Raw genomic sequence first — 26,815 nt, forward strand, 5'->3', positions numbered from 1 at the left:
AGTGCTCAAGGTTTGAGTAACATGAATGATGATGAATGAATATTCGGTTATTGAGGTCTCTAGTTGACCAAACCAGAATAAGTTATTAATGATAAAAGATCCCCTCCTCGAGCCACCATCTTAGCATAGCAGAAGTCTGCGCATCCCAGTTAAGTTTAGGGGCTTTATTCCCCTGAAAGGGTTGCCCAAGGCAAACAGGCCTCAGGTGAGGGACCAGACAAAGCATGGTTCTGTGGAACCCAATGACAAAAAAGAAAAATGGTTTTTCCCTGGCACAGGGGCTCCTCCCTGCAGCCAAGCTCAGGGATGGGTGCTTGATGGAGAGCACCTGTCTGCCAGGCCCGGCTCACAAGGGCAACGTGCACCCCCCTTCCCTTGGGTTCACCAGCCATAAGAGGGGCCAAGGGGATCAGGTGCAATTTGAGCCGGATAGTGCCCAGGGTGGGGGATCTTGGCAGAGGATCGTTCTAGGAACACGACATGTCACCTCTCTGGTGGGGAAGGAGCCTGAGTTAGGCCTTGAACCAGTGAATCAGCTCTATAATCAGGGGATCCAGTTTGGTGGTCTAAGAATTGGGTCTCCTCTTCTTGAGGACGATATTGCTCTGTTGGCTTCATTGGACCGTGATCTCCGGCTCTCACTGGAGCAGTTTCCAGCCAAATATGATTGAGATCGGCACCTCTAAATCCGAGACCATTGTTCTCAGCCAGCAAAGCGTGGAGTGCCCACTCCGGGCCAGGGAGGAGGTCCCGCCTCAAGTGGAAAAGTTCGAGTATCTCGGGGTCTTGTTCACAAGTGAGGGAAGGATTGACAAGCAGATCGGTGCAGTGTCTGCTGTGATATGAACTCTGCACTAGTCTGTTGTGGTTAAGTGCTGAGCCAAAAGTTGAATCTATTTCCCATTTAGATGTAGATATGGATGTGCGGTGGTGGTTGAAAGTTTGTGAACCGTTTAACATTTGCTGTGTTTTCCCATTACTGTGACCTAAAACATAATATCATTCCCATAGGAGAGAATACCATTTATCAAATGTTGAAATCTTGGATAAATATTGGATTTGGTTATGTTTTTATTGAAAAAAGTTATTCTACATCATAATTGTATGTGGCAAAATCCTTAGGATTATCACATCATAAAGGTAAAATCACAGTCTCCCTTTTAAATCAATTGAATTAAAATTAAAACGGTAAAACAGTTATGTAACAATGAGATATCGCAAGACAACATCCTGTTTTTGGGAGGCAATCAGATTTTTCTCTCAAAACATTTTTTAATAACTACCAAAGTATGTTGTTTTTCACTTCCTCAATAGTAGCAAGTGCTCGGAGGATTGTGCTGAAATATGACCCTCTGTTACTGAACTGCTTGCGATCATCTTTCTTCAATCAAACATTCTTGGTTTTTCAGAACTAACTTTGTTTTAATGATATAGATGATTGTTCATGTCCTTGTCCCAAATCATTGTTGTCAACTCTGAATATGCAAAGTATTTCTCCAAGAATGATTTTCTAAGATAGAAAACGGACGCCTGTCAAGATTACTGTGCATGAATATTTTATTGTTTTCACAGAGTCACTTGTGAACCCAGTTGTCCTTGCAATTGTTCCTTGAGATATTCCATTTCCTGAGCACTTGCAAACCTTTGGTCAGGTTTCTTGATAGTGTACTATGTATCACCCTGTGTCATTGTCAAGTTTTATTGGCCAGAGATCAGCACATTTGCCATGCACCTGTCAGTTTCCCCCTACTGTGAGTAAAAATGGTAGAATAAGTATTGGGCAGGGACTAACCCGATAGAATTATTGTTGGTCGTAGTCAGTTGTTGGTATATTCATACAAATGTAATTCTAATATTTGATGGTTGTTGGGACCCTTCAAGTAGACACCAGATATAACTATGGTGAATACATAATGATTGTCAGATGGAACCCATAAATTCCAGATATTAGAATTTGTTGTGTTTGAGTTGCAGATGATGTTTCAAAAAACTGTAACCTTAACGAAAAAGTAAGGTATAAAAAAGGAAGATTTCTGTAGTTTATTTATTTCAGTTTATTTATCACTGTTAGTTTCAGTAACATCTTATCGTCCCAGAGAGATGATCTGAGTAGTCATTTAGTGTCTTCAGTGTCAAATACCAGCTGCCCTTCACGAAAGACTATCTTCATTCAAAGGCAATAAGTCGGAGATAATAAAACAAAGCAGTAAAGTATCGATCCATCACAACTGACATTCAGTGCTAAACAGACGATGATCTATCTCATTTTTGTGGTCATTTAATGTGAATCCATGTTTTGCAAAGCACTTGTTGACCTCATACACTGAAACTGCGTCCTGTAGTTTCTTTTGTGTCTATCTCTCAGTTGTTAGTTCAGATAAGATAAGGTGAATCCTTGACATTAAATATTTTTTACAAAGTAAAACAAGTCTGTTTCAATTCACAGACAACTTAATGTGAAAAATTAATAATACACATATTTGTGGAAACTGCACAGGGAAAAATTTCCAAGAATTGCATACCATCAGAGTAAATGAAAGTTGTCTTTGTAATAATTACATTTAAATTCGAACTTCCAAAACTTGTCGATATACATACCTATTCTTGTTTTATTGATTGCTTGCACATTAAGCAACACATCCCAGTATGTAGCCATGCCATCGTGTCTTGTTATCTAAACCTCTGCTGCGTTATGGTGTGAAAATTGCTGAGAACCATAAATGCAAGCAACATAAATGTTAAGCAGTATCCGGAGAACACCATGGACTTTACGCTATACGGGTGTGCTTGCTGCCTTAGCCAACCTGCTGTTATAAAAGTTCAAGTAATCCATCATCAACCTATTAATCAGAGGTTTAGCTGAGTCCATGATGATTATTTGAGAGTCTCGCCATCGCGTTGCCATGTTTCTCAAGACAGTGAATCTAATACTTGTTCTGCTTTCAGGTAAGGATCTTCAGTATTATATATTCCATATGACATAGTTCTTGCTTCAAAAAGGGGTGACTATGCGGGAAAAGACCCAAGAGATACAAAACGGTTTAAATGAATTTTATTTAAACCACACTCCGATTGACGCTTTAATTGAACTTCTTTACAGTATTGTCTGTCACTTTGAAAAGCTGTCCTGACGGGAACTTCAAATGTAAAACCGGAGAATGTGTTCCTGCTAAATTTGTCTGCAATTTCAAGGTGGATTGTAAAGATGGCTCAGATGAGGAGTTTTGTGGTAAGCAGATTTGTTTGCTTTTTGTTGTTTGTTTTGTTTTTTTGTTCTGCTTCCAGGCTGTATCAGTTTTGCATTTCGAATGAAATTCCACCATATGCAGGGATTTTTGATTGCACCTCAAAAATAAATGACATACAATTCTGTACAGGAAAACGGTAAAAATATTTAAAAAATGTCAAATCTTATTTTTTCTTACGTGGTGACTGCTACTCAAAGGCTCATGCACCTTTGAGAAACACTCCTGTGGATGGAACAGCCCCTGTGATACCACCTACTGTTGGAAGCGGCAAAGGGCAAATATTACTTTGATACCTGGACTGGACCATACCTCAGGAAGCCCTTTCGGTACTTTGAAGATTAATTCCATGTTCAATCTTGTTATTATTTTGATTTCTGTGTTTAATTAAATGATCTATCCAATGCTGGATGCAGGGCATGTCATGCATATAGATGGCAAACAAGGTAGTATCTTTGAAACGGCTATTTTAGAGCATTCTGTTGACAAAGTTGCAGCTCTGGGATGCCAACTCAGGTACAGTAACAATCTGACAATCGCTTTGTTTAAGAAAATGTGTGAGGTATTTAAGCAGCAACCTTCTTTGTGACCGGTATTTCAGGTTTTGGTATCATATTTATGAAGAGCACGCTGTATCATCATCAAGTCCTCTTGAAGTTAAACTTGTGCGAGACACAGCTGTGAACTTGTTGGATATCTCTAAAACAACAAATGGATGGGAGAATGCTACAGTTTTCATCGGTAATCAGCCTGGAGGATATAAGGTTAATTACATATTCTATATAAGAAACGTGGTAAAAAGTAAAGGTCTTGAACTGTTTAGTCAGACAAAGAAAAATTATAACACCAATTTGGAATTTAGGAGCCCAGGTGATATTGTAAAATGACAAATGGTGGTTATATCCGCCAAGTCAATTCCAAATATCTTTGATAACACGAATTGATAACTAACATTGTTCAGGTTGTGCAAAGTAACTTTTCCTGCAATCATTTTTCAATTACTGGGTGGACATTAACAGAAATACATTTATTGAATCCGTTTATTGACGATTATGACAATTGTAACGATTATGGTTGCTTATTGCTAAATTTAACTGTCTTGAGAAAAAAATCATTCATAGACAACAAATTTGGACAAGGCTGTAAAAGTTTTTTGTTGCTTTTGTTCCTGGTTCAAAGCAATATCAAACAGTACAATAGTGTACTGGGTGGTTGTACTTGCGTACTTATATTTATGATGCACAGGAAGTGGATTGAAACATGTGTGTTAAACATGATGTCTCCTTCCTGAGAGTAAAGCTTTTTTATGTTTCTCAACAGCTGCAGTTTTCATTCAAATGTTCATTTTTCGGATGCAGCAGTGTTATGTTGGATGATATTTCCTTTGAGAATTGTGGAGAGGGAGATATTCCTACAGGATCGGAAAAGTTGTCGTGCGATTTTGAAAAGGGCACCTGTTCATGGTACCATGACTACACTGCCAGCCTTTTGTGGAAAAGGAGCCGCGGGGCATATGGAGGCCCTTCTGGGAACGGTATGTGGGTATTTTGTCTGTGCATGTATTTGTCTTGATTTTCCCATTTTTTTAACTTTATATTTAAAGTAATCAACTTCAGTTTAAGCCGTAATTATAACATAATTTAGAATCCAGCCACTCCTTTCACTCTAAGACAGACTCTCAAAATTACAGAATATGATTCCATTTCAATTGTTTCTCGAACAACGCAAAAATTGATTGATTGTTCTTAATTATTTCTCATCTCTAGGTATGAGATAAAGAGGGTAACTAATTACACCTGTATATATATCCCAGACATTATGTTTGATGATTTTCTTTTTTGAAAAAGAGAAATATACCATATTTACTTGATATTCTCATTCACAGGATACTATATGCTCATAGAAAGTCAAAGGGGTCTCAATATCTCATCAAAAGCAAGACTCATCAGCTTTCCACAGCCTGCCGGTCAAGTCATCTGTGTCACGTTCAACTACCACATTTTTGGCAACAGCATTGGTACATAAAAAAGATATATATGAATCCAAGTGAATCCAGATGAAAAAATAGAAAAAATAGCTGGAATTTTCTAAGATCCATAGAATTACAAATTAATGGTGAATTGCAGCTGGCTGTTTATGGTAGTCATATCTCAGGGGCACACAAGGAGCTTTAGTATTCTGACCATTTGATGACATTTCTTCAATACCAGGATCGTTGCGATTCATCGTAAAGCACCCTGGTGAGCCAGAGCAAATCACATGGATAAGAAGTGGAACCCAGGGAAACAAATGGAGATTCGCTGATCTCACCTTCACCAGTGACAAACCAATACAGGTTTCTCCCTCTTGCTTTTTCTTTTTTGTCTTCATATTGCATCACTTTGAATTTCTTGTGAGTTTATTGCATTAACATATTTTCCTCGAATCCCAAATAATTTCCCCATCAAGAATGTTTCCTTTTTTTAATGTTTCTATATGAAACACTAACTGAATGTCTTATCAAATAATATTTAGCATTTTGCATTATATTTCCTGATAAAAAGTCTCCATGACCGGCTTTACAGTTCCAGTAATTCCCAACATACTCCAGTTTATCATAGAAGCTGAGGTTGGTGGAAAGCAAGGCACCATATCCATTGATGACATCGTGGTCTACAGCAGTGACAAAGGCTCTTGTCCAGCAGAGAGAGAGTGCACCTTCCAGGGCTCCCTCTGTGGTATGCAGCCTGACCCTACTGCAGACTTCAGCTGGATCCGGATAAAAGGGACCTCCCAACCAGACAACTCTTCAGGCCCCCATACGGATCACACTTTGGAGACAGATCAAGGTTTCAAACTCACTGACCAGATTCACATTACATGGCCAAAATGTGTCTTTAACCTACATATGGATACTTATGATGATAGGGTCTTTCAAAAGACATCTCATCTACAACCTAATATTTCATAGTATCTAAGACAACCTGTTGACCAAAATATAAAATAAGATAGTATGATTTGATTTCAAGATGTTTTACAGTTTCCTATTGCATGCATGTGTTAGATGTGACATTTTACAAGCTTCATGCATGAACACTGTCAAATAAAATTCCACTGTGTAGGCTATTACCTGAGTGCCCAGTTATGGAGTCACCCATCGAGGTCAAGTGGCCAAATGATGACTGCAATGATGGAACCCACCCCTCCTGATGGTGAATGCTTGATGTTTTGGTACTACATGGAAGGAAGAAATGTGGGTAGACTCAGTGTTTACCTTAGAACCCTTGACAACGATATCAAACTGTGGACCAGAAGTGGAGACCAAGGAAGCCACTGGAGGCATGGAAGAGTGGATCTTCTTAGTACTGAAACGGCTTATCAGGTACCTGTCAGGTAGTTTTTGCTCAAATTAATCAAATATCAGTCACAAATGCAGCCTCAAGGGTGACAGACCAGTGTCTCCCTGAGTTGGTCCCAAGTCCCGAGGGTTGCGTCAGGAAGATGGGATGTGAGGTAGAGGAGAAGGAGAATTTCTGGAGTGAGTAAATTAAGTGATGCAGAATATCCCCAGAGATGAGAGAGTGCTAATTGGTGCAGACTTCAGTGGACGTGTTGGTGCATGCAATCAAAGTGATGAAGAAGGGATGGGCAGGTTTGGTATCCGGGGTAGGAATGCAGAGGGCCGAATGGTGGCAATTTTTGCAAAAAGGATGGAAATGGCTGTAGTGAATACTTTTTTCCAGAAAAGACAGGAACATAAGGTAACTTATATGAGCATGGGTAGGAGCATGCAGGTAGACAACATCTTGTATAGACGAGGTAATCTGACGTAGTGGTCGGTGAGAGTGTAGCCAGGCAGCATAGGATGGTGGTTTGTAGGATGACTCTGGTGACAAGGAAGATCAAGAGGACAAAGGCAGAGCAGAGGAAGCAGAGAGGAAGTCTGGTATTGCATGAGGATGTCTGGAGTGGTCGAGAAGTATGTTAGACTGGTGCAGGACATGTATGCTAGCGAAGAGACAGTGGTGAGGTGTGATGTAGGTGAAACAGAGAAGTTTAAGGTGGAGGTGGGACTCCATTAGGGATCAGCTCTGAGTCCCTTCTTGTTTGCAGTGGTGATGCCCAGGATGACCAAAGAGGTTGGACAGGAATCTCCATGAACCATGATGTGATCAGTAGTGAGTGCAGGGAACAGGTTGACGAAAGGTGGAGGGTTGACGAGGGTTGGAAAGGTTGACGAGAGGTGGAGGTATGCTCTGGAAAGCAGCGGAAAGAAAGTTAATCGCAGCAAGATAGAATATATGTGTGTGGATGGGAGGAACCTGGGTGGAACGGTGAGGCTACAGGGAGTGGAGATTGAGAAGTTGGAGTACTTCAAGCTCTTAGGGTCATCAGTCCAGAGCAATGGAGAGTGTGGAAAAGAGGTAAAGAAATAGGTTCAAGTAGGTTGGAATGGATGCCTTGTTTAGTTTCTTATTCATACATGTAAACTGATTCATACATGTAAACTAACATTTAGCTCGCTGTTTTGAGATGACATGTTTATAGAAAATTTCACCACATAAGTAAATATATAACAGTGTTTGATATAAGTTGAATCCATTTGTCTTTGTGAGGACAGGTGATTTTTGAAGCGGTGGCAGGGGATGGACCAAGGAGGGATATTGCTATTGATGACCTAACTGTCCTTAATGGGGCCTGTCCACCTCCAGGTAAATAAGTTTATCTTCTGTATTTTCAGTTTGTTTGTTGTTGTTTTTTTTTTAAAATCATTTTCATTTGCTGGTATCACCGGCAACTTAAGATGTGTGTCTGGTTTGTTCTTTTTCAGATTTCTGTGATTTTGAGATGGACTTCTGTGGATGGGTCAACAGTCCTCCAACAGAATCTGCAGTGGACTGGGACTGGCTGTCAGCTTCCAGCGAGGGACGTTTAATCCCAAACAAGGATCACTCTACACACTCATCCTTGGGTTAGTCACCACACAAATAGAACTGTTATCATATACTGCACAATTATGGGTGTTTGGGCTGTGTGTGATATTTTTGTTTTTATTAAATATAATGGGGTGAGAGGAAAAGAGAAAGGAGAGAGGAGAGGGTGAGGAGGAAGCACTAGCCACTGTGCTTTCTCCTCACAACAAAAAGTACCCCTGGTCCAAGTAACTGCCATTTCATACATCATCGAATTGTAATCTTGAAAACTTATATGAAACAAGGGCTACATGTTTGTAAATCAAGAAAAATTAACCCATAGTTTGGCCCATGGTCCAATGTTATCTGTAATCTAACGATGGCTACATTTAGAAATGATATGATACTTGAAATGGAAGAGTTGTGTGCTTGGAATCTGTGTTGTTCGGGGGAAGCTCTTGTATATAAGAACTTGTGTCTTCTCTTTCTGTAGGTCACTTTGCTTTCTTTATGGCGTTTAATTCAGAAAAAGAGGAAATTGCTCGACTTGAGAGTGAGCCCATGGGGGCCACAAAGGAAGCTTGCCTGGAGTTCTGGCACCATGCTTCAGGCTGGTCAATAAACAGTGAGGAAAATGTTGATGAATGTGTCATTTGTTAAAATGTTTTTTTTTTTCAGCCAGATTAAGTGTATAGTCCCATTGGTCTGTTAAGCCTAAACTAGTTCTAACGATGTGCACCCCTCAAAAGAAATAAATAATTACACATTCAAGGAAAATTTTATCCTTATCTATCAACATAAATAAGTACCTTTTACAATTTCTGCACTCAATTTCAATGCCTGTATACAATTTAGCAATTTCCAGATCTGCATTGCCTGCATAGGTCACGTTTATGTATAAAAGACTTGCTTATCCAAATGATTATGGTTCTATGCTTGTAAGGGTGGCCTGGTGGTCTCATTTGGATTTTTTCTCACTCTCTTAAGGTACCTGATAATGTAAATATGTTTCTTGTGTTTGTTTTTTTTTTTTTTATTGTACCTTAATCCAACCAGCCAAATACTAAACTCTCTGACCATCCGATCTCATTAATTATGTGGTTGGTGGTCAGTGACTATTAACATTTATGTTGCCAATGATTCTAATGTAAAAAAAAATCACATTAGTGCTCAAAAATTACACATAATTTATCAGACACTTTATCAGACACAGATTAATATCTCATTGTCCGAGGCTCACTTCATTACTGATCACTGCATTTTATTTGTCATTCAAATTTGATTGGTGTGACATTTTTGATAACTCATGAAATCAAAACTGCGTAACTCTTAATAGTATTGTAGTTACTTAGGGATATGAGTGGATCTCATTTGCCATGCGTCTTAATAGAGGAGCTTGAAAACAAATTGTGCAGTACATTATGGATTTACAAATATGAAGGCTTAAAGAAACCAGACCAAAATTCTGTTTATTCTTCCTTCTATTGCAGAAATGTTCTTGTATGCCTCATTGGGCTTTAAAAACCTTATTATTCAGGATGTTCTCTCAAAACCCCAACAAATAACTCAAGTTTTTATCTTGTCTTTTTATGATACATGTTATTTTCTCAGCGCCTTCAGTCATTACATTGACAGTGTTTCTAAATGAGACTTCAGGCCTGCATCCTATTTGGCAAATGAACGGGTACAGGAACTCATCATGGATCAAGGAAAAGATTAGCTACAGTGCAACAGACACTCACAAGGTAAAATAATCATTTTATCATTTGTGTCTTATTTGTGTCTTCGGATATGAAATACATGATTCGAAATTTTGATTAAATTATATACCTTGAAACAGATTATTTTGCAAGCCAGATGTCCTCCGTCAGAGGAGGAAAGTTTTGCCCTGGATGACGTACGCATCATAAGGAACAGGTCTTGCATTGACACGATACCAACTCCCTCTCCGATCCCTTCCACCACAGCTGCCCCTCCCCCTGAGTCTGTCATGACCTGTTCTTTTGAAAAAGGTGAGATGAAACCAACAGTCAGTGTTTTAAGCTTTTCAACATTTTTTAAAAGAAAAAGAAATCCCAACTCGAGGAATACATGCTAGTTCCTAAAGAATGGATCAGTGGAGTTAACGATGGGTTGGGCAATAGCGGTTATAGATGAACTAATATAGTTATTGTTAATGTATAAAGTCTTTTTTCTATATATTTTGGGTCTGTCTCTGCAAAAAAATTAAGGTTTATGTGACTGGATCCAGGACGTCAATTATGATTTTAAGTGGACTCTCAGTAATGGACTTAATGCTGCTAAGCCATGGGATGGACCTCAGTATGATCATTCTGTTGGAAATTATGAAGGTATTGAAAAGATCTGGTCTTTTTTTTCTTTTTTTAGTGTGATTTACGCTGTTTATTTATTTTTCTTTTCTCTCTATCCTAAAACTGGAATCGTACTAACTTGAAAACAGATGAACAAAATGAGACAAAATAAGCAATAGATCAGCAAAATGCACTATATATCCTTAATAATTCTGCTGTGATCCTCTGACATAACCAGTTTCCTTATAAACTGACTAATGTCGATGTGTTTAATTGTTATGATATACAGTCTGGCAGATTCTCTCTGGTTTCTTTCCTTCAGGGAACTATTTACTCTTGAAAAGAGCTGGATTAAAAGATGGCGAGAGGGCTGCCATAGCTGTTGCTGTCAGCAATTTTCCTTCAGACATTTGCGTTGGATTCTGGCATTACATGTTAGGGCCTTCAGTGTCAACTCTTGATCTGCTGGTTGAGACAGTACGTTGACTCAACTGTGTTCCAGTTTGCCCTTTATACAAGAACATGATTGCAATCTAGTATCTTAAAACAGAACATCTTTTGTTCTAGAAATCCTCCAAAGACTTGGTCTGGACACAAAGTGGAACACAGAATCCCAAATGGACAAACGTACAAGTAACGATCAACAGGAATGACACAATTTGGGTATATTTTGCTAACTTGAAAAATACTTAAACCGAAAATAATGTATTGTTTATGATTTTAATAATGTGTTTAAGAATTACTAGAATCAGCCTGTTGATAAATTTGTTCTTTCAAGTTAGCACATGTGGTGCTCTTGCCACCAGGTGATGTTCACAGGTCACAGAAACAGCAACAGTCAAGGATTTATTGCCATTGATGATATTTCATTGACAGATGGTCCCTGCAGTTCTCAAGGTATGTGAACCCCCAAACTGTGCCCATATCTTCTATTATGATGTCTTTTGGGATGTTTTTTTAATTAATTTACAAAAAGTTCTTTTGCGAGACATATACAAAAACACATAACCTGGGAAGGATTCAAAACAATTAAAGCAATAACTTACTGAATCAGAAACAGCTTTTACCCCACACCTGTCTGTTAATATGGCACAGAAGTACTCAGACACTTTGATGTTGTAGAACTTAAACATTAAAAACTCAGTTATACATGCACATATGGCTGATATTAGGTATTTACAATTGTATCTACTACTGCACTACTTTGAGCATCACTGACACCTTATGGTGTTTCTACTTTTTATTGCTGTTTTACCACATTTTAGAAAATGATGTTTTCTCATTTCCTTTTTTTAAAAAAACATGGTTCTAAATGTTTGATTTTTCAACTGAGAGGCCAAATAGAATGTCATTATATGACAACAATAAAGATTACATCTTTCCTTTTTTTCTCTTTCAATTCAGCACTTGGCTCTTTAAAACATGTTAAAGATTGAAGAGCCTTTTTTTCTTCATTTTAGATATATGTGGGTTTGAGTCCAGCTGGTGCAGCTTTGAGAACGACGTTAGTTACTTGGGTCGCTGGGAGCGCAAAAGAGGCTCAACTGTTGATCATACCTATGGAACTAAAAATGGTGAGTGACAAATGATGGTGCAAGCAAGCGAGCAGCCTCAAGGTGAGACAATGTGACTGAGAGAATCATCGAGAGTGGGCAGTGAAGGTACATGTAGCACAAAGCAAGAAAATGGCTCAAGTGACCAAGTGCTGAACATGTGATGTAGTCTTTGAGAGTGCCTATGCATCATGGATTCAAACTCATTTAACAAGGTAGACATATTTCCAGAAATACATGTAAAGGTTTTGCAAAGGTTCACCCCCCATGGACTGTTTAAATGAATTTGAGAAATTGAAAACAGACATGTTGTGCGACAAAAAAAAATCACATGCCAAAGGATTTGGGAAAATTTTTTTCCAATTAGATTGAGTATTGACCGATGACTATATGGAGTGAACCACTTTTTTAGCTTTTAATTTATCCTGTTATCACCATTCTATAATGCTTGTACTGTTATCAAAAAGTGAACATGGATGTATGAGGAGTAAGACATAATGTAAGTCTGCAAAAGAAAACCTTGGCTGCCTTCAACATTGATCTGATTCATTGCAGGTTTCTACATGTCTGTCATGAAATCAAATTCCACATATCGTGAAGAGGCTCATCTGCTCACATCAGAATTAAACCCACGGTCAGAGATATGTGTTCGGTTCTGGTAAGACCAGTTTTACTGATGGATAACAGTAAAATGAAATACTCTTTCATTAAACCAAATACAATTGAAAATAAGATTATGAAAAAAGGTCAGACCCTGTTTGTCTCTCTCCAAAAGATCTTTTCTCGGAATTAGGTTTTATTTTATTTCCGCTTTCAGATTTCTACTATGAGATTTTTTACGATGCCGGCTGATCCTCCCTTGTTCTCAATTGTCCTTTGTGGGAAAAAAAAATGCAGACGTGGATATAACATATTTGTCCAGGTATTGGCTAACAGCTGAGGCTTCAAGCATCCTGTCAGTTCATGTGATGCAGAGTGGGGCACAAGGTCAGGCCCTATGGCAGCAATCTGGATCGTCTGTTGCAGGCTGGGAGGTTGCTGAGGTCACTGTTTCTTCCCCTGGAATTTTCCGTGTAAGCCATTTCTCTCCGGGCAAAGACCCTTGTCCGGTCTGACATTACAAGTCTCAGTGACTTCCAATGGTCATTGCTTGCTGGCCATTACCTAAAATTAATCAATTTACATTGCCAGGTAGCATTTAAGGCAGTCCACATGCCGGGCACAAATTATACAATACAAATAGATGATTTTTCTATGAGGAACGGCGCCTGCCCTCCTTCAGGAACCTGTGACTTTGAATCTGGACAGTGCAACTGGGTCAACATTCCCACAGAAGATGGACATGAATGGGTGCTGGCCAGTGGAGCCTTCCAGGGTCCACTTACAGATCACACCACAGACACACCAGATGGTATGAACTTGATCAAACAAAATAAAACAACAGTTAGTTTGGTCTGTTAAATGGGCAAAATTGGTAATTGGTATCCAAAAACCCATTGAAACATATGTGAAGAAATCAAGTATTTAAGTACATGAAAAAAAATCTGTTTTTGGATCAGAAATGTACATATATTTTATGACAGGTTTTGCTGGTCAAGTTAAAAAGCCAAATAAGTGATAGTTGATTATTCTCCAGGAAGGAAAAAAATAGCATTCTTAACTGTACTGATTTTTTACTCCTGGACTCTTCACTATAATTACCTATTTCGAATAGCAGTAGTGTACTGAAGACACTCTCAGAAACTACATGTTTCTCATCCAGTACCATCGTTTTAAAAAAGTTGCATTTCAGAATTACAATTGTGGCACAATTGTGGCAATTACATTGTGGCACATTTACCCCCACATTTGTTATTTTCTCAGAATTGGTTTAGGAATCATAGCAAATCTACAAGAAAATTTGAATATACCTAGCCTAGCTGACACATACAGGATGTAATCAAACACTAATATTGCTGTGTGATTGCTGACTTTGTCATGAGATTATGTTTGCACTCATTCACCATGACAATCTTGTAAAGTGGTGTGTCAATGTTGTAGTGAAAACTTGTGACTAATCCATTGATCCACATAAACACATTTTTATTCCTTTGCATGACAGTACCGGAACTAATCATTCTCATATTTTAAATGTATTTTGTTTGCATCTTCTTTCAGGCCGCTTCCTGTTAAGCTTACCACAGCATCAATCAACTCTAGCTCAGGTTGCATCAGAACGGATTGAAGTGAGAGATGCAACCTTCTGTCTCACTCTTTGGTACCATATAAATTCTAGGTTAGTTGAATTAATATGTTAATTCATAAATCAAAAAAACAAACCTCAGCTCTTTTCACACCATGCAAAGTGTGTCAATTCAGAGGATACATGGCTGGTTGTTTCCTAACTTACTTCCTCTGAAAGTGTGTACAAATGTCATGTAGATGTGAATCACCAGTTTTACTTTGTGCAAGATCAATATTATTTAACATAGCTTAGTCTGTGGGCAAAAAAGGCATATTGTCAATGTGCTTCAATGTACAATTAACAGGGTGCTATATAAATTGTATATAAATCTTCGATGGAAAGCGTACACAAAAAAGAGCTTTCTTAATGCCTTTTTACATAATCTTCTAGGAAAATCTGATGTGAAATTCTCCAAACTCTAACTTCTATTTCAGCATAAGTGTGAGAAAAATATTTGATTTTCAAAATTATGACAAAGTTTGCATTCTGCCAATTAATTGCAAAGCCTTGTGCAAAGACATGAGCAAAGATCATCTGACTCTTTTGAAATATATTAAAATCATTGACTTCTTATTTGCCTGTTCTTTCTCAGCATCCCTGGAGCATTGAAGGTTCTCATGCATTCAGGTCGAACACAAGAGCTCATCTTTGAAAGTAATGGAAGTCAACACAGTTGGACTAGATTCTCCAAGACATTGGAGGGGCCAAAACATTTCAAGGTAACCGTAAACAGATTTTCTGATAAAAACAATCATGTTGATAACTATATGACTATCAATGATTCTCACTGGTTTCTTAATCTACATTATTCTTAGTTGCTGCTCAAAGCTCAACCCAGCAAAGGAGGATTTATTGCTGTTGATGACATCAGTCTCGAACCAGGCCTTTGTCAAGGTAAAATTGTTATTTTTTTTTGTCTCATTCTATATTCTATCTCTGAAAAATGAATATCCAACAAGTATGCTTTCAAAAAAAAACTTAATCATATATTTCCTTGTAGTGAATGAAACAAGTCTAGGGTTTATGGGATGCACATTTGAAAATGGCACATGTGATTGGAAGGACATAAGCGCTGGCCAGTACCAGTGGGTGAGAGGAAGGAACACTGGACCCTCAGTCGACCACACGTTAGGCACTAAGCTCGGTAAGGCACAAACTAAACCATTCATTTACTGTTTCTATGTAATATAGTGCGCACGACTGCATCACCGGAGGACACTGATATATTGTACTGGTAGGACATATTGAGATTCCCTTGTAGAGTTAGACCTCTAAGATGAATGTGGCGGAGTACAGTAAAGGTCTGTCCAAAACAGTAAAACCAATTATTAAATTATTCTTGATCCATATAGCGGTGAATCATCTCCATACACTTTCCAAAACAAGAACAGCTTTCTTGTTCATGCTGCTTTGGAAAACTAAAGGTGTAATTAAACAAAGCGTTATAATGTAGACTGTCCCTAATTATTTCCTCAATCCTGCAGGTTGGTTCATGGCAATAGAGTCTGAAAGAGGAGAGAAAATAAGCCCTGCTGTCCTGCAGAGTCCAATCATGAAGGAGGCTAGTGCCACTTGCACGCTCCACTTCTACCACAACATGTATCAAGAGGGTAATTTTTTACATGTACATGCCCAGCCACAACAAATCCCGTGTTCATGCTTCCTAGAAATGTGTATAATCACTCATCTATATGACTGCGTTCCAGACATCAAAAAGCTGAATGTGCTACTGATGAAAAACCAAAGGGCCACAACCCTATGGTGGCATCCAGGAAACACCGGAAATATTTGGCAACATGGCGAAGTAAGAATTGGCAGAAGCCATCAAGACTTCACCATCATCTTTGAGGCCTCCAGGACCTTCAACAAGCCTGGTCACATCGCCATTGATGACATTAACTTCACTGGGTGCACTCTACCTGGTAGAATCGCTGCCTGGCCTAAAATTTTCAATTCAGAGTTTTCAATTCGGTATGGTTTGAAATGAAATGTTTCTTTTTTCTTTTATTGTTGCTTTTTTTTCTCAGAGTCGTCAGTCCTTTGTCCCGAGAATTTATTCACTTGTAATAACAACGTGTGCATTGAGAAGCACCAAGTGTGTGACTTCAGCGATGACTGTGGGGACAGGTCTGATGAGAACTCTTGTGGTGAGATATCCAAAATTTTAACAGTTGCTTGTTGTGCGTAAATGAAAAGAAAAAAGGCTGTTAGTGTGCACATTTTTCCACTTGGATATGTTTTTTATTCCAAAACAAAAAAGGAAGTATTCATCTGTGAACCATATCATTTGAAATTTTAGATGACGGTTGTCAGACCTTTAAAATTTAATTTTGCTGATGAAATGCTACTTTTATCTTGAATGTTATAATTTGACCTACATGATTTTTTAACTCAGTGTTCATGAATGCAATGACTTTATTCATTGTTTTTTTTAATGACTAGTGTTGTTTCCCCACCTCTCTTTTTGTTCCTCACCCAAAAATGACTTTGATTGTAGAACAATACGGTGTTGAGGAACGTTGCAGCTTTGAGCAAGGCCTATGTTCATGGACAAATAGTGAGGTGGATACACCTGGAAGTGAGTGGACCCATCACAGTGGACAAGATGCCTGGCCTGACCATGGACCTCCCAGGGACCATACCCTAAACAATGCTGCAGGTATAAAAACTAGATGTTGAATAAAACTAGTGGGTCATTTGCAAAATCCATGTTTAGCTCCACGTGTAGGTATGGGTTTCCTTCCGCAGGTCAGAAACATGCAGAAGGTGAATTGGAAAAATTGGGGAAAATTGCTCTACTATGTGAATGAGAGAGTGCATGTTTATTTGTCTCGATTCTACATATGGCCCTGTGATTGACTAATGACCAGTCCAGTGTATACAGGATAGGATAGGATAGGATAGGATAGGATAGGATAGGATAGGATAGGATAGGATAGGATAGGATAGGATAGGATAGGATAGGATAGGATAGGCTCCAGCATCTCTCACGACCCTAAGTGTAGGATAAGCGGTAGATGATAGATGGATAAATGGTTGGATGATATGGTCGTGTTGAGTATTAAGCAACAACAAAAATCCACAAGCCAAACAATGTTTGTAACTTGCTGAAATCACTTGAGACTTTTGCTCTCCTCATCAATTAATTCTACACAGAAATTGTGCAACAAATTGTCTCGTAATCAGTAACCCATACTGTTAAACATCCATCTCCCATTGTTATTCCACAGGTCATTATATAATCCCCGGAATTTACCTCACCAAGAAGGGGCAGACCTCAGAAATTCTGTCCAAAACATTGCTACCCAGCACTAATTGTACTGTAAGTAACATTAAAGTGCTCATTTTACAGTCAAATAAAACACTTCTAAAAGTTTTTTTTTTAAAGAGACTTTCTGTAATGTTCAAGACCTGTATTATTTCTTAAACATCACTCACATATCATGTGATCATTACATGATAGTCACCTACAACATTTTAAGGTCAAATGTTCAAGGTCTCAAAGTCTTTGTCTCCATAAGTAGAAATTTGTCTTGGAGCAAAGGAGAACTGCATATGCAAATACAAACAATTATACATCAACATCACAAATAAACACCACATACAACATCACATTAGAGCAATACACCTTGTCATCCCCATCCATCCATACCTCATCCTATTGGTTGTTGATGTTGCTGCTTAATTGACTAAGAAATTAATTAGTTTTTGAAATCCGGTACATTTGCATAATAGTACCTTATATCTTCAGCCAAATTTTTATTGTTCATTCACATGGTTCAGTACACGCAGGCAGTCCAATAACATTTTTTTGAATTTTATCCACTGTCTGTTGTTCAAATGTTACGGGAGAGGAGTTCAGATATGTTTATTTTACATATGTAAAATGTTGTAGGTGTCTACGATAGGATACGTCAATATGGCATAAGTGAATATAGTTGATATGAAAATGCTACGTCTACCAGTGTTTAAGAAAAAAATGCTTTTTGCTTTTATTTTTGTTTTTGAGGTTTTTTTGGGTGTTGGAGGGGTTGTTGAGAAAAATCAGCTTGCTGAACATCTGACAGCATTTGATGACATGCACATTGTTAAATTTTCCCAAGTCTGTACATAATGTCAGTCCCCCCTTAACTCTGATTTCGCTGTTTCACTATACTGTTTCTCCCATATTTAAGTTGATCGAAGTGAAGACACAACACGACTTTTACCTACCTTGAGGGGTCATAGAAAACTGCTACTCACGAGTTTTTTTCATTTGTTTTTTTGTTTTTAATCATTGTGTTTTTTTAGTTGAATTTTATCTTTTATATCCTTGTAGATAAGATTTTTCTTCTATAGCTTGGATGACACAGCTGCTGGACTGACAGCAAAGTCCAGGACACTACAGTCTGGCAACAATGATAATTTATTATGGCAAGGTTGGAATTCAAGGACATACAGCTGGCAGAAAGGGGTTGTCACCGTTTCCTCTTCATACATTTTTAAGGTTAGTGATGAAAATGCCCAGCAGGTACAAGGGAAATGAAATGTCTTTACAAGCAAGAGTCTGATTTTTGAAAGTGCAGATAGACTGTTAATGTCACCATATGAGAAAGCAAAAATAAAAACTGTTTATTTTCAAAAGATGACACCTTAAAGTTACACCTACAGCACACTTCACCACTGTCTCAGATCTTCCATACATGTCCTGCACCAGTTTAACATACTTCTCTGCCACTCCAGACTTCCTCATACGATACCACAGTTAATCTCAGGGCACCCTGTTGTATGCTTTTTCTAGTACTACAAAGGCACAGTGCAGCTCCCCCTGACCTTTTTTGTACTTATCTAACAGCATTCTTAAAGCAAATACTGCATCTGTACTTCTCTTTTACATTCTTTTTTTCTCCGTTTTTCTATCCTGTATACCAAACCTGCCCATCACTTCATTATCGCCTCTGTTGCCTGCACCAACATGCCCATCGATGTCTGCACCAATTATCACCGTCTCACCTCTGGGGATATTCCGCATCACTTCATTTAACTCACTCCAGAAAATCTCCCTCTCCTCTAACTCACATCACACCTGTGGGGCATAAACAAGAACAACACTGAGCATAACACCTTCATTTTCCAGTTTCAGGCTCATAAGTCTATCTGCCACTCTTTTCACCTCCAAAACATTCCTAACCAACTCCTCCTTCAAGACAACTCCTACTCCAATGCATCTGATGCATCTGCATCATGTCAACCAACTCCCTGGCTTTCCCTGTCATAGTCCCAATATTCAAAGTCCCCATTCTCAGTCCCAGACTCATGCCTTTCCTCTTCTCTCTTTGCTTCCGAACACACCTTCCTCTTCTAATTCTTTGACCTACATTAGCCTTACTTCCATTGGTACGCTGTAGGTTATCATGATAGTTGTTAACCCGGCCCTCAACCGATCCGATATGAGATTCATAGGTTTGATTCACATACGAGGTTTTGGCGTACGTTTTACACCTGGTTGCCCTTCCTGACACAACTCTCTGCATTCATTCATGCTTGGAACCAGCTCAGAGGGACACTGGCCTGTGCCCACACAGACTGTATTATCAATGTGCTTTCATAATCACTGTAATTAGATGCGGCAGCAACGTAATTGTGTTATGTTTTTTACATTTTCATAGGTTGTCTTCAGTTATGAGATACTGAAGGACACAGTTGAAGGTCAAAGACGACTGGTTGCACTTGACGATGTCTCTTTCTCCAAAGACTGTGTAATCGACCCTTCCAATGGCAAACTTCCAGATACATCACCCACCGCTGCCCCATCTACATCCACCCAAACACCCACACCTGTCACTGCAACTACCAATCCATGCCAGGTAAGTGTATTGAAACCACAAGCACCTGGCTGTGAGTTCAATTATATTAAATACTTTCCAAATTTAAAAAACACATCAGTTAATTGTTTCAGTAAATCTGATTTTTTTTTTTCTCAATGTATTGTAGGATAACTTTTATTTTTGTTGGAGGTCACCTGGAAATGTGTGTATTCCAGCAGTTTTACATTGTGACTACCATCTGGACTGTCCCCAAGGAGAGGATGAGGATGGCTGTGGTAAGTTTTACTTTTCTGTGCATCTAAAACAGTGATGGTAGACTCTGTGGATACCAGCAGTGAGATATGTCGTCAACCTGATACTGGCAGGCCAGCCAGAATGCAGCATCAGAAATTTCTTTGGCAAAAAAGGGTGAGAGGAGTTTGATGTAGCCATGAAGAGCATCCTCTTCATGCTTTTAGGAGATTGGGATCCACATATGGCAACCCAGAAGGGTAAGCAAGTGCACCATCAACACTGTGTATGGTGGGGTTGGGGTGCAGCTGACCTAAACTTGGAATTTGTCAGTTGGTAGAGGGAATACTTCAAAGACTATTTTAGAGTCCTGGAGAGGAGGTTCCCTCAGAAAATTCAAATCTCAGATTCAGGAGGAGCAGTGTTAATTTCATCCTGCTTGTGAAACAGTAGACTAGCGCTTCACTCACAGCAGGATCATGAAGGGTGTATGGGAGTTGGTCCAATCAGTCTGCATGTGCTTGTTAGATTTGGAAAAAGGTAATCAACTGTGTCCCTTAGGAATCCTTCAGGGGTGCTCTGGATGCATGGGGTACCCTCTGAATGACCGGCATTAGGATCAGCTTTGCTAGTTGTAAGTGGGATTTGTTTTCAGGGAAGGTTGAACTTCACCATTCTGCCTCTTTTCACTAATTCTGTTCATAATATTGATGGGCGGCATTATCAGGAGCACCCATGGCATTGAGGGGACCTGGTTTGGTGACGTTAGGTTCGGGTCTGCTTTCTGCAGATGTTTTGTTGATGTCCAACTCTCACTGGAGAGGGTCACAGCCCAGTTGTGAAACAGCAGGGATGCGAATCAGCACTCCCATATTCATGGCCATGGTCCTCAGCAACAAAGGGTTAGAGTACCCCTCTCAGGGTCAAAGATGATATCCTGCACCCAATGGAACAGTCTAATATCTCTTGGTCTTGTTCCAGGTGAGGGAAAAATAGGGCATGAGTTTCCTCTGAGGGTGTCAGGGCTCTCCTTTAGAGATGAAATGAGAAGCTCCGTCATCTGGAACAGGTGTAGATTAGAGCTTTTGCTCCTTGTGATCAAGGAGGGGCAGATGAGGTGCATCTGGTCAGGATGGGCATGTCCCACCAATATGAGGCACTGAGGAAGAACAAGGAATCAGAACTAGAACCATGCTGGTGGGACGTTACCCCTCAGCCTGGAAACACCTTGGAATTCCCCCCAGAGGGAGGGAGGGAAGTCTGGATCTCTCTGCTGAGTTGACCTTTACTCAAATACGTAGCAGAAGATAAATAGAATGGTTGAATATTATTTATGGGAGCAAAACACAGAAGCATTTTACATTTGATAATGAATTAATTTGCTCAAATAGAGGGTAGTAATCATAAAAAGAATAAATGATTATGGCAAAATACAAATAAGATTTAGACAGGTGGACAACTGTTCACACGCAAATACAATATATAACAGTGAAAATGCAAGTGGTGCAAGGTCTCAGAAACTGACTCTCTGGGTCAAAGTCCTGCACAGGCATAGTTGCACCTCAGGAAACCCCTGACAGGCAGGGCAATTGTGTTGAGTCATGGATGCCCGACTGCCTATGGCATGTTTTCAGCAGATAAAGGGGTAATGCAATCCTAATTCAATATTGTGACATCCCCTGCAGTAATAGTACAACTGTCATTGTACAGCTCCTTGAATATTCAAATTCAGCCTTGACACAAGCAATTTGTTTTTTTTTTGTGGTTAAAAGAATCTGCTGAAGTCTCACAGATGAGCAATATCCTTTCAGCAAAACTGTGAGAAAAACACAAATTCTTTAGCGCCAAACGTTTCTCTGAAATCTGTGACTCATAAAGAAATATTCTCAAAAAGTCTTTTCACAGTAATAGTACTAATACCATGTGCTTTGTTTTCAGGTCCATGCTCATTTGAAATTGAGCAGTGTCAATGGCTTGACATAAGTCACGGAAAGACAAAGTGGAAAAGACAAAAAGCCACTAACAACACACAGCCAAGTAGTGATCACACAACTAATACAGGTGATTATTTGTGTAATTATAATACACACTATAATACACACTATTTATTTTATGGCACACATAAATAAGATTAGCTGTTGAAGTGTAAGAATCAAGGATGTAATGGTTGAAATGACCCTCTTCACACAGCATTTGAATCAGCAACTTTGACTGTCAGCTCCTGCTGTTCTGAATGCTTTCCTCTGTTCTCAGGCTACTACATGCAAGCAAACTTCAATAAGATTTCCAAACAGAGTGAGGCCCGACTCCAGAGTCCCACTCTGCCCCCTTCGTCACCCTTCTGCCAGATTTTGTAAGTGAAAACCAGGACATTGATAGTACTTAGTATCTGTTAGAATGTTTTTAAAATATGTTTGATACACTGTTGAATATTTTAGTCTATGAATTGCTCAATGTTCCCCACCACCCCTGTCTTTCTACCACGCAACTCCCTTCCTAATCCAACACTCTCCTCTCCTTCCTTCCTTCTTTCCTACACCCAGGTTTCACTTCTACATCAGTCCAGAGTGTGCTGGGTCACTCAGAGTGCTTATGCAGCAAGCTGATGGAAGTGAAGCAATCTTGTGGTCACGCAGTCACAACACTGTCTCCCATTGGACATCGGAGTATCTTCCTCTAGGCCAGCACCTGCAAGCCTATAAAGTTTGTGTTTTTCTATGCATTAAACAGCCACATACACACTGCATGCTGATAGATACTCCTATGTGTATCAGTGTAACTGCAAAAGGTGATCTTGATCTGAATTGTATGAGATGCGATGAGATGAGATGAGATGAGATGAGATGAGATGAGATGAGATGAGATGAGATGAGATGAGATGAGATGAGATGAGATGAGATGAGATGAGATGAGATGTACTTTAATGATTCCGTGCTTGGGAAATTGTTTGGCAACACACGACATACAAGACATACAAGGACAAGATAGTGACAAGCTAAAAATACAAATAAAAAATAAATAAAATAAATGAACTCTGAAGTGTGAAAGTATAAAGTACAATCTAAAAAAAATGTCTCCGTATTTACCAATATACAGAAATAAATAATGCGCGGCAAAGTGGCAATTTGAAGTAGCACAGTAACTGACAAGAGTGACTTGTTGTTTAGGGTCATGGCGTGAGGGAAGAAAGATTTCCTGTATCTCTCTGTTCGGCAGCGGAGCTGTAACAGCCTGCTGGAGAAACTCCTTCGCTGTCTATCAATTGTGAGGTGGAGGGGGTGGTCCGGACGACAGTTTCTTAAGCGGCCTCCTTTTCACCACGGTCTCAAAGTTCTCCATTCTGAGACCAATCACAGAGCTAGCCCTGCTTGAATGACCCTGCCATGTCTGCAGAAATTTTTGGGTCTGATGCTGCTCCCCTAACTCACAGTTGCAAATGATGGCACTGGAACAGACTGATAAAAGATCTCCAACATCTTGCTGCATAGATTAAAGGATCTCAGCTTCCTGAGGAAATACAGGCAGATACATGCTAGAGACACAATACGCTGATATAATACTATTATCCTAACAACACTTCATACTTACAACACAATTTCAACAAACAATTGATTTGTCAGTGTTACCTAAAAGTACTTTTTTCAGTCACATTTTTAATCTCACACATTGTTATTTTTTATCACATAATACATTGATTGGGCAGCATGGGGGCACAGTGGTCAGCGTGTCGCAGCACGAAGGACCCTGGTTCGATTCCAACAAAGGGGACCTTTCTGTGTTGAGTTCTCCCCGCGTTTGTGTAGGTTTAATCCCACACTCCAAAAACATGCGGCAGGTTAATTGGAAAAAGTTGGGAAAATTGCCCCAAGTGACAGAGTGAATGGTCGTCCGTCAGCATATATGGCCCTGCAACTGACTGGCGACCAGTCCAGGGTGTACCCCGCCTCTCGCTAATGACAGATGGGATAGTCTCCAGCACCCCACAACCCAACTCCCCACGACCCCGAGTGCAGGATAAGCGGCAGAAGATGGATGGATACATTGAGTTTGGGATATTTTTGTATTGTCAGTACAATGGGGTGTCTTTCATGTATGTCAAATAGCATTTATAGAACATGCTTTGAATAAGGGTAAGTATATTTAACCCAAAGGACAATGATAACAAATATCTCAGGTGAAGCATATTTGATTACAAAATAAAATGTTATTGAATAATTTCAAAAATAAAACAAAAGTCTTTTATGTTGTATTCCAGATTTTGTTCAGTTGCAGTAAAAGTGAAACTTGGGGTAACATCACCTCAGGAGATTGTGTATTTGCCCTGGATGATATCACATTTCTGGACTGTGAACAGTCTTTCCAACCACCAGGTAAAATATTAAGAAATTTAAAGAAAAAATATGATCATATTTAATTTGGGTAATATATAAAATGAAATAAGAATTTGTGGGTGTGGTGCATGTTTTACAATTTTTCAAGTGCAAAGTAGTTGACACTGATTTTCTGACAGATTGTGCAAACATAAAATGTAATCACAGTATATATCCTTCTGTCATCTACAGCTTTGCAAGCCTTCAACTGCTCTTTTGAAAACGGCCTCTGTCAGTGGGTGCAGGGGGCTGAAGATGAGCTTGACTGGATCCTTCGGTCAGGGCCCACAGATACACCGAACACAGGGCCTGCAGGAGATCACACCACTGGCAAAGGTCATTCCAGTGCTTATCCATGTGAACTCTAGTTATACAGTTACAATACCCAGGATCAACTTTTTGTAGTAGTAGTCATACAGTTTAATTCAGTTTAAAGATGAGTGCAAGTATTAAAAAAAAATTTGTTCTGTTTTGTTCTGCTTTGAAAATACTGTAAACATTTGTCCGCCCAGAACTCTAAAAACACTCCTTTGCTTAGGCATATGCAGTTCATGGACAACCTTTGACATGCAAATATTTTCGTGCTGCATGTTGCTTCACAGGAAAGTACCTTTATATCAAGAGTTCACCACCAAGTGTAAAGAGGAATGTTGCCCAGCTGAAGTCGTCACTGCTGCTTCCCACTGGTGAAAAAGGATACTGTTTCACTTTTTGGTACCACATGTTTGGAGCTACAGTTGGCTCTTTGATGATGCTCCTACAAACAGCTGATCCCCTGAAGAAAACTCTGGTGAACATTCATTAAAACATGTCCGATAATAGATGGCAGAATTAATAGATTGTACTTGAATATTTGTTTACTTAACGATCTCTTTTTTGTCAGGCTACAAAACTTCCTCATAATACAGTGTTGGCAGGGTTGTTGGGAAACATACAGAGCGCGGCCTCTTTCTCATTTATTATACTTTTATAATAGTTGTGAAATGTTGATTGCAAAATAACATTGATGTTTGGCATAAGGACTGCAAGTTGCACATTTTTAGTGTGTACCGTGGTGTTGCAAAAATCTCCTCACATCCTCATTGTGAAGAGTGAATCAGCCTTCTGTCTTTCCTGTAGGTGTGGCAAAAATCAGGAAACCAAGGGGATGAGTGGCTGTTTGTGCAGAGCCATGTGACCCTTCAGGACATCCACCAAGTAATTCTGGCAGCAACAGTAGGAGGAGAGGCAGGGGATATTGCAATTGATGACATCTCCCTTCTCAGTGGTCCCTGTCCTGCTTCTGGTAATAAAACTGCAGCTGAAATATTATTTAAATTAGAGTCAGTCGTTCGTTATTGCAACGTCATGGTTTGCAGCAACATTCCAAGTATTTTCATTGATTGATAAACTTAGTTGGGAGAGTACCTTCCAAAACACAGCTTTTTATAGAAATGCAGCAAAATAAGCAGATACTAGAAAGGAGAATGGGAGACAGACATTTTTTTATTCCTTTATTACTGTGGTTCAGAAATATTATCTGTTTATAGATTTGTGTGATTTTGAGGGGGGAAGCTGTAACTGGCAGCAACAGACCTCTGATGACACTGACTGGGTCAGACATTCAGGCCCAACAGCCAACCCCAACACAGGACCAGACAGTGACCACACCACCAACACACCCGCTGGTCATTACTACTACCTGCCCTCCTCTGCTGCTGACAGCTCTGGCGAGGCTGCTGTGATGTTTTCACCACTGTACCCGCCAGGTGATGACGTCTGGATTATTGTTTCCAGTATCTAGTATGTGTCCTGTCATGGCTTTTGAGGCCTTCATGCAAAGGACAATATTCCAGTGCGAATGAGTAGAGAGAAAAGTTAAATATCAGTAATAACTATAGGTATCCCTTTCAGTTTCTGCATGCCGGGGTCACCCCAGGTACATTTTGGCAAGATGGAAATGAGTTATGTGGTTTAATGCTCTAAAAAGAAAGACACCTGTTTAAAAAGGGACTGTACAAGTTTCCAATCTATAAAAACCTTGGATCATCTTTTTTCTATTTTTTTTTTTGTCTTCTAAACATTAAATTGATTTCACTGTTTAGCTGCAGGCCTACTTTACCTTTCTCGACAAGCAAGCACATATCTGGAGATCTCACAATATAGAATTCACAGATGGAAAAGATGAAAATAATGAAATTT

General features: G+C 39.3%; 1 protein-coding gene across 1 annotated transcript in view; it reads left to right on the forward strand.

The window, feature by feature from the left end:
* Positions 1-3,661: 3,661 nt before the first annotated feature.
* The window catches only part of LOC147217627 (MAM and LDL-receptor class A domain-containing protein 1), a 29,745-nt gene continuing 6,591 nt past the window's right edge, over positions 3,662-26,815 (forward strand). Inside the window, exons 1-40 of the mRNA XM_086175998.1 lie at positions 3,662-3,761; positions 3,847-4,009; positions 4,566-4,779; positions 5,131-5,262; positions 5,456-5,580; positions 5,836-6,073; positions 6,347-6,606; positions 7,846-7,936; positions 8,056-8,196; positions 8,631-8,762; positions 9,749-9,882; positions 9,978-10,149; positions 10,369-10,488; positions 10,772-10,926; positions 11,017-11,112; positions 11,256-11,346; positions 11,910-12,023; positions 12,558-12,660; positions 12,925-13,075; positions 13,194-13,413; positions 14,160-14,277; positions 14,819-14,945; positions 15,042-15,120; positions 15,227-15,370; positions 15,711-15,836; positions 15,933-16,148; positions 16,254-16,373; positions 16,724-16,885; positions 17,457-17,548; positions 18,545-18,712; positions 19,875-20,072; positions 20,200-20,308; positions 22,203-22,325; positions 22,518-22,617; positions 22,808-22,967; positions 24,520-24,634; positions 24,827-24,970; positions 25,237-25,424; positions 25,754-25,919; positions 26,164-26,382. Of these exons, the coding sequence (XP_086032124.1) occupies positions 3,670-3,761; positions 3,847-4,009; positions 4,566-4,779; positions 5,131-5,262; positions 5,456-5,580; positions 5,836-6,073; positions 6,347-6,606; positions 7,846-7,936; positions 8,056-8,196; positions 8,631-8,762; positions 9,749-9,882; positions 9,978-10,149; positions 10,369-10,488; positions 10,772-10,926; positions 11,017-11,112; positions 11,256-11,346; positions 11,910-12,023; positions 12,558-12,660; positions 12,925-13,075; positions 13,194-13,413; positions 14,160-14,277; positions 14,819-14,945; positions 15,042-15,120; positions 15,227-15,370; positions 15,711-15,836; positions 15,933-16,148; positions 16,254-16,373; positions 16,724-16,885; positions 17,457-17,548; positions 18,545-18,712; positions 19,875-20,072; positions 20,200-20,308; positions 22,203-22,325; positions 22,518-22,617; positions 22,808-22,967; positions 24,520-24,634; positions 24,827-24,970; positions 25,237-25,424; positions 25,754-25,919; positions 26,164-26,382 (5,818 nt within the window). The 5' untranslated portion in view covers positions 3,662-3,669. The remainder of the gene's footprint in view (positions 3,762-3,846; positions 4,010-4,565; positions 4,780-5,130; positions 5,263-5,455; positions 5,581-5,835; positions 6,074-6,346; positions 6,607-7,845; positions 7,937-8,055; positions 8,197-8,630; positions 8,763-9,748; positions 9,883-9,977; positions 10,150-10,368; positions 10,489-10,771; positions 10,927-11,016; positions 11,113-11,255; positions 11,347-11,909; positions 12,024-12,557; positions 12,661-12,924; positions 13,076-13,193; positions 13,414-14,159; positions 14,278-14,818; positions 14,946-15,041; positions 15,121-15,226; positions 15,371-15,710; positions 15,837-15,932; positions 16,149-16,253; positions 16,374-16,723; positions 16,886-17,456; positions 17,549-18,544; positions 18,713-19,874; positions 20,073-20,199; positions 20,309-22,202; positions 22,326-22,517; positions 22,618-22,807; positions 22,968-24,519; positions 24,635-24,826; positions 24,971-25,236; positions 25,425-25,753; positions 25,920-26,163; positions 26,383-26,815) is intronic.

This window comes from Fistularia commersonii, chromosome 28 (genome assembly GCF_037954325.1).
Source record: "Fistularia commersonii isolate RoL2024-O1a breed Wild chromosome 28, RoL_Fcom_v1.0, whole genome shotgun sequence".
Classification (NCBI taxonomy): domain Eukaryota; kingdom Metazoa; phylum Chordata; class Actinopteri; order Syngnathiformes; family Fistulariidae; genus Fistularia; species Fistularia commersonii.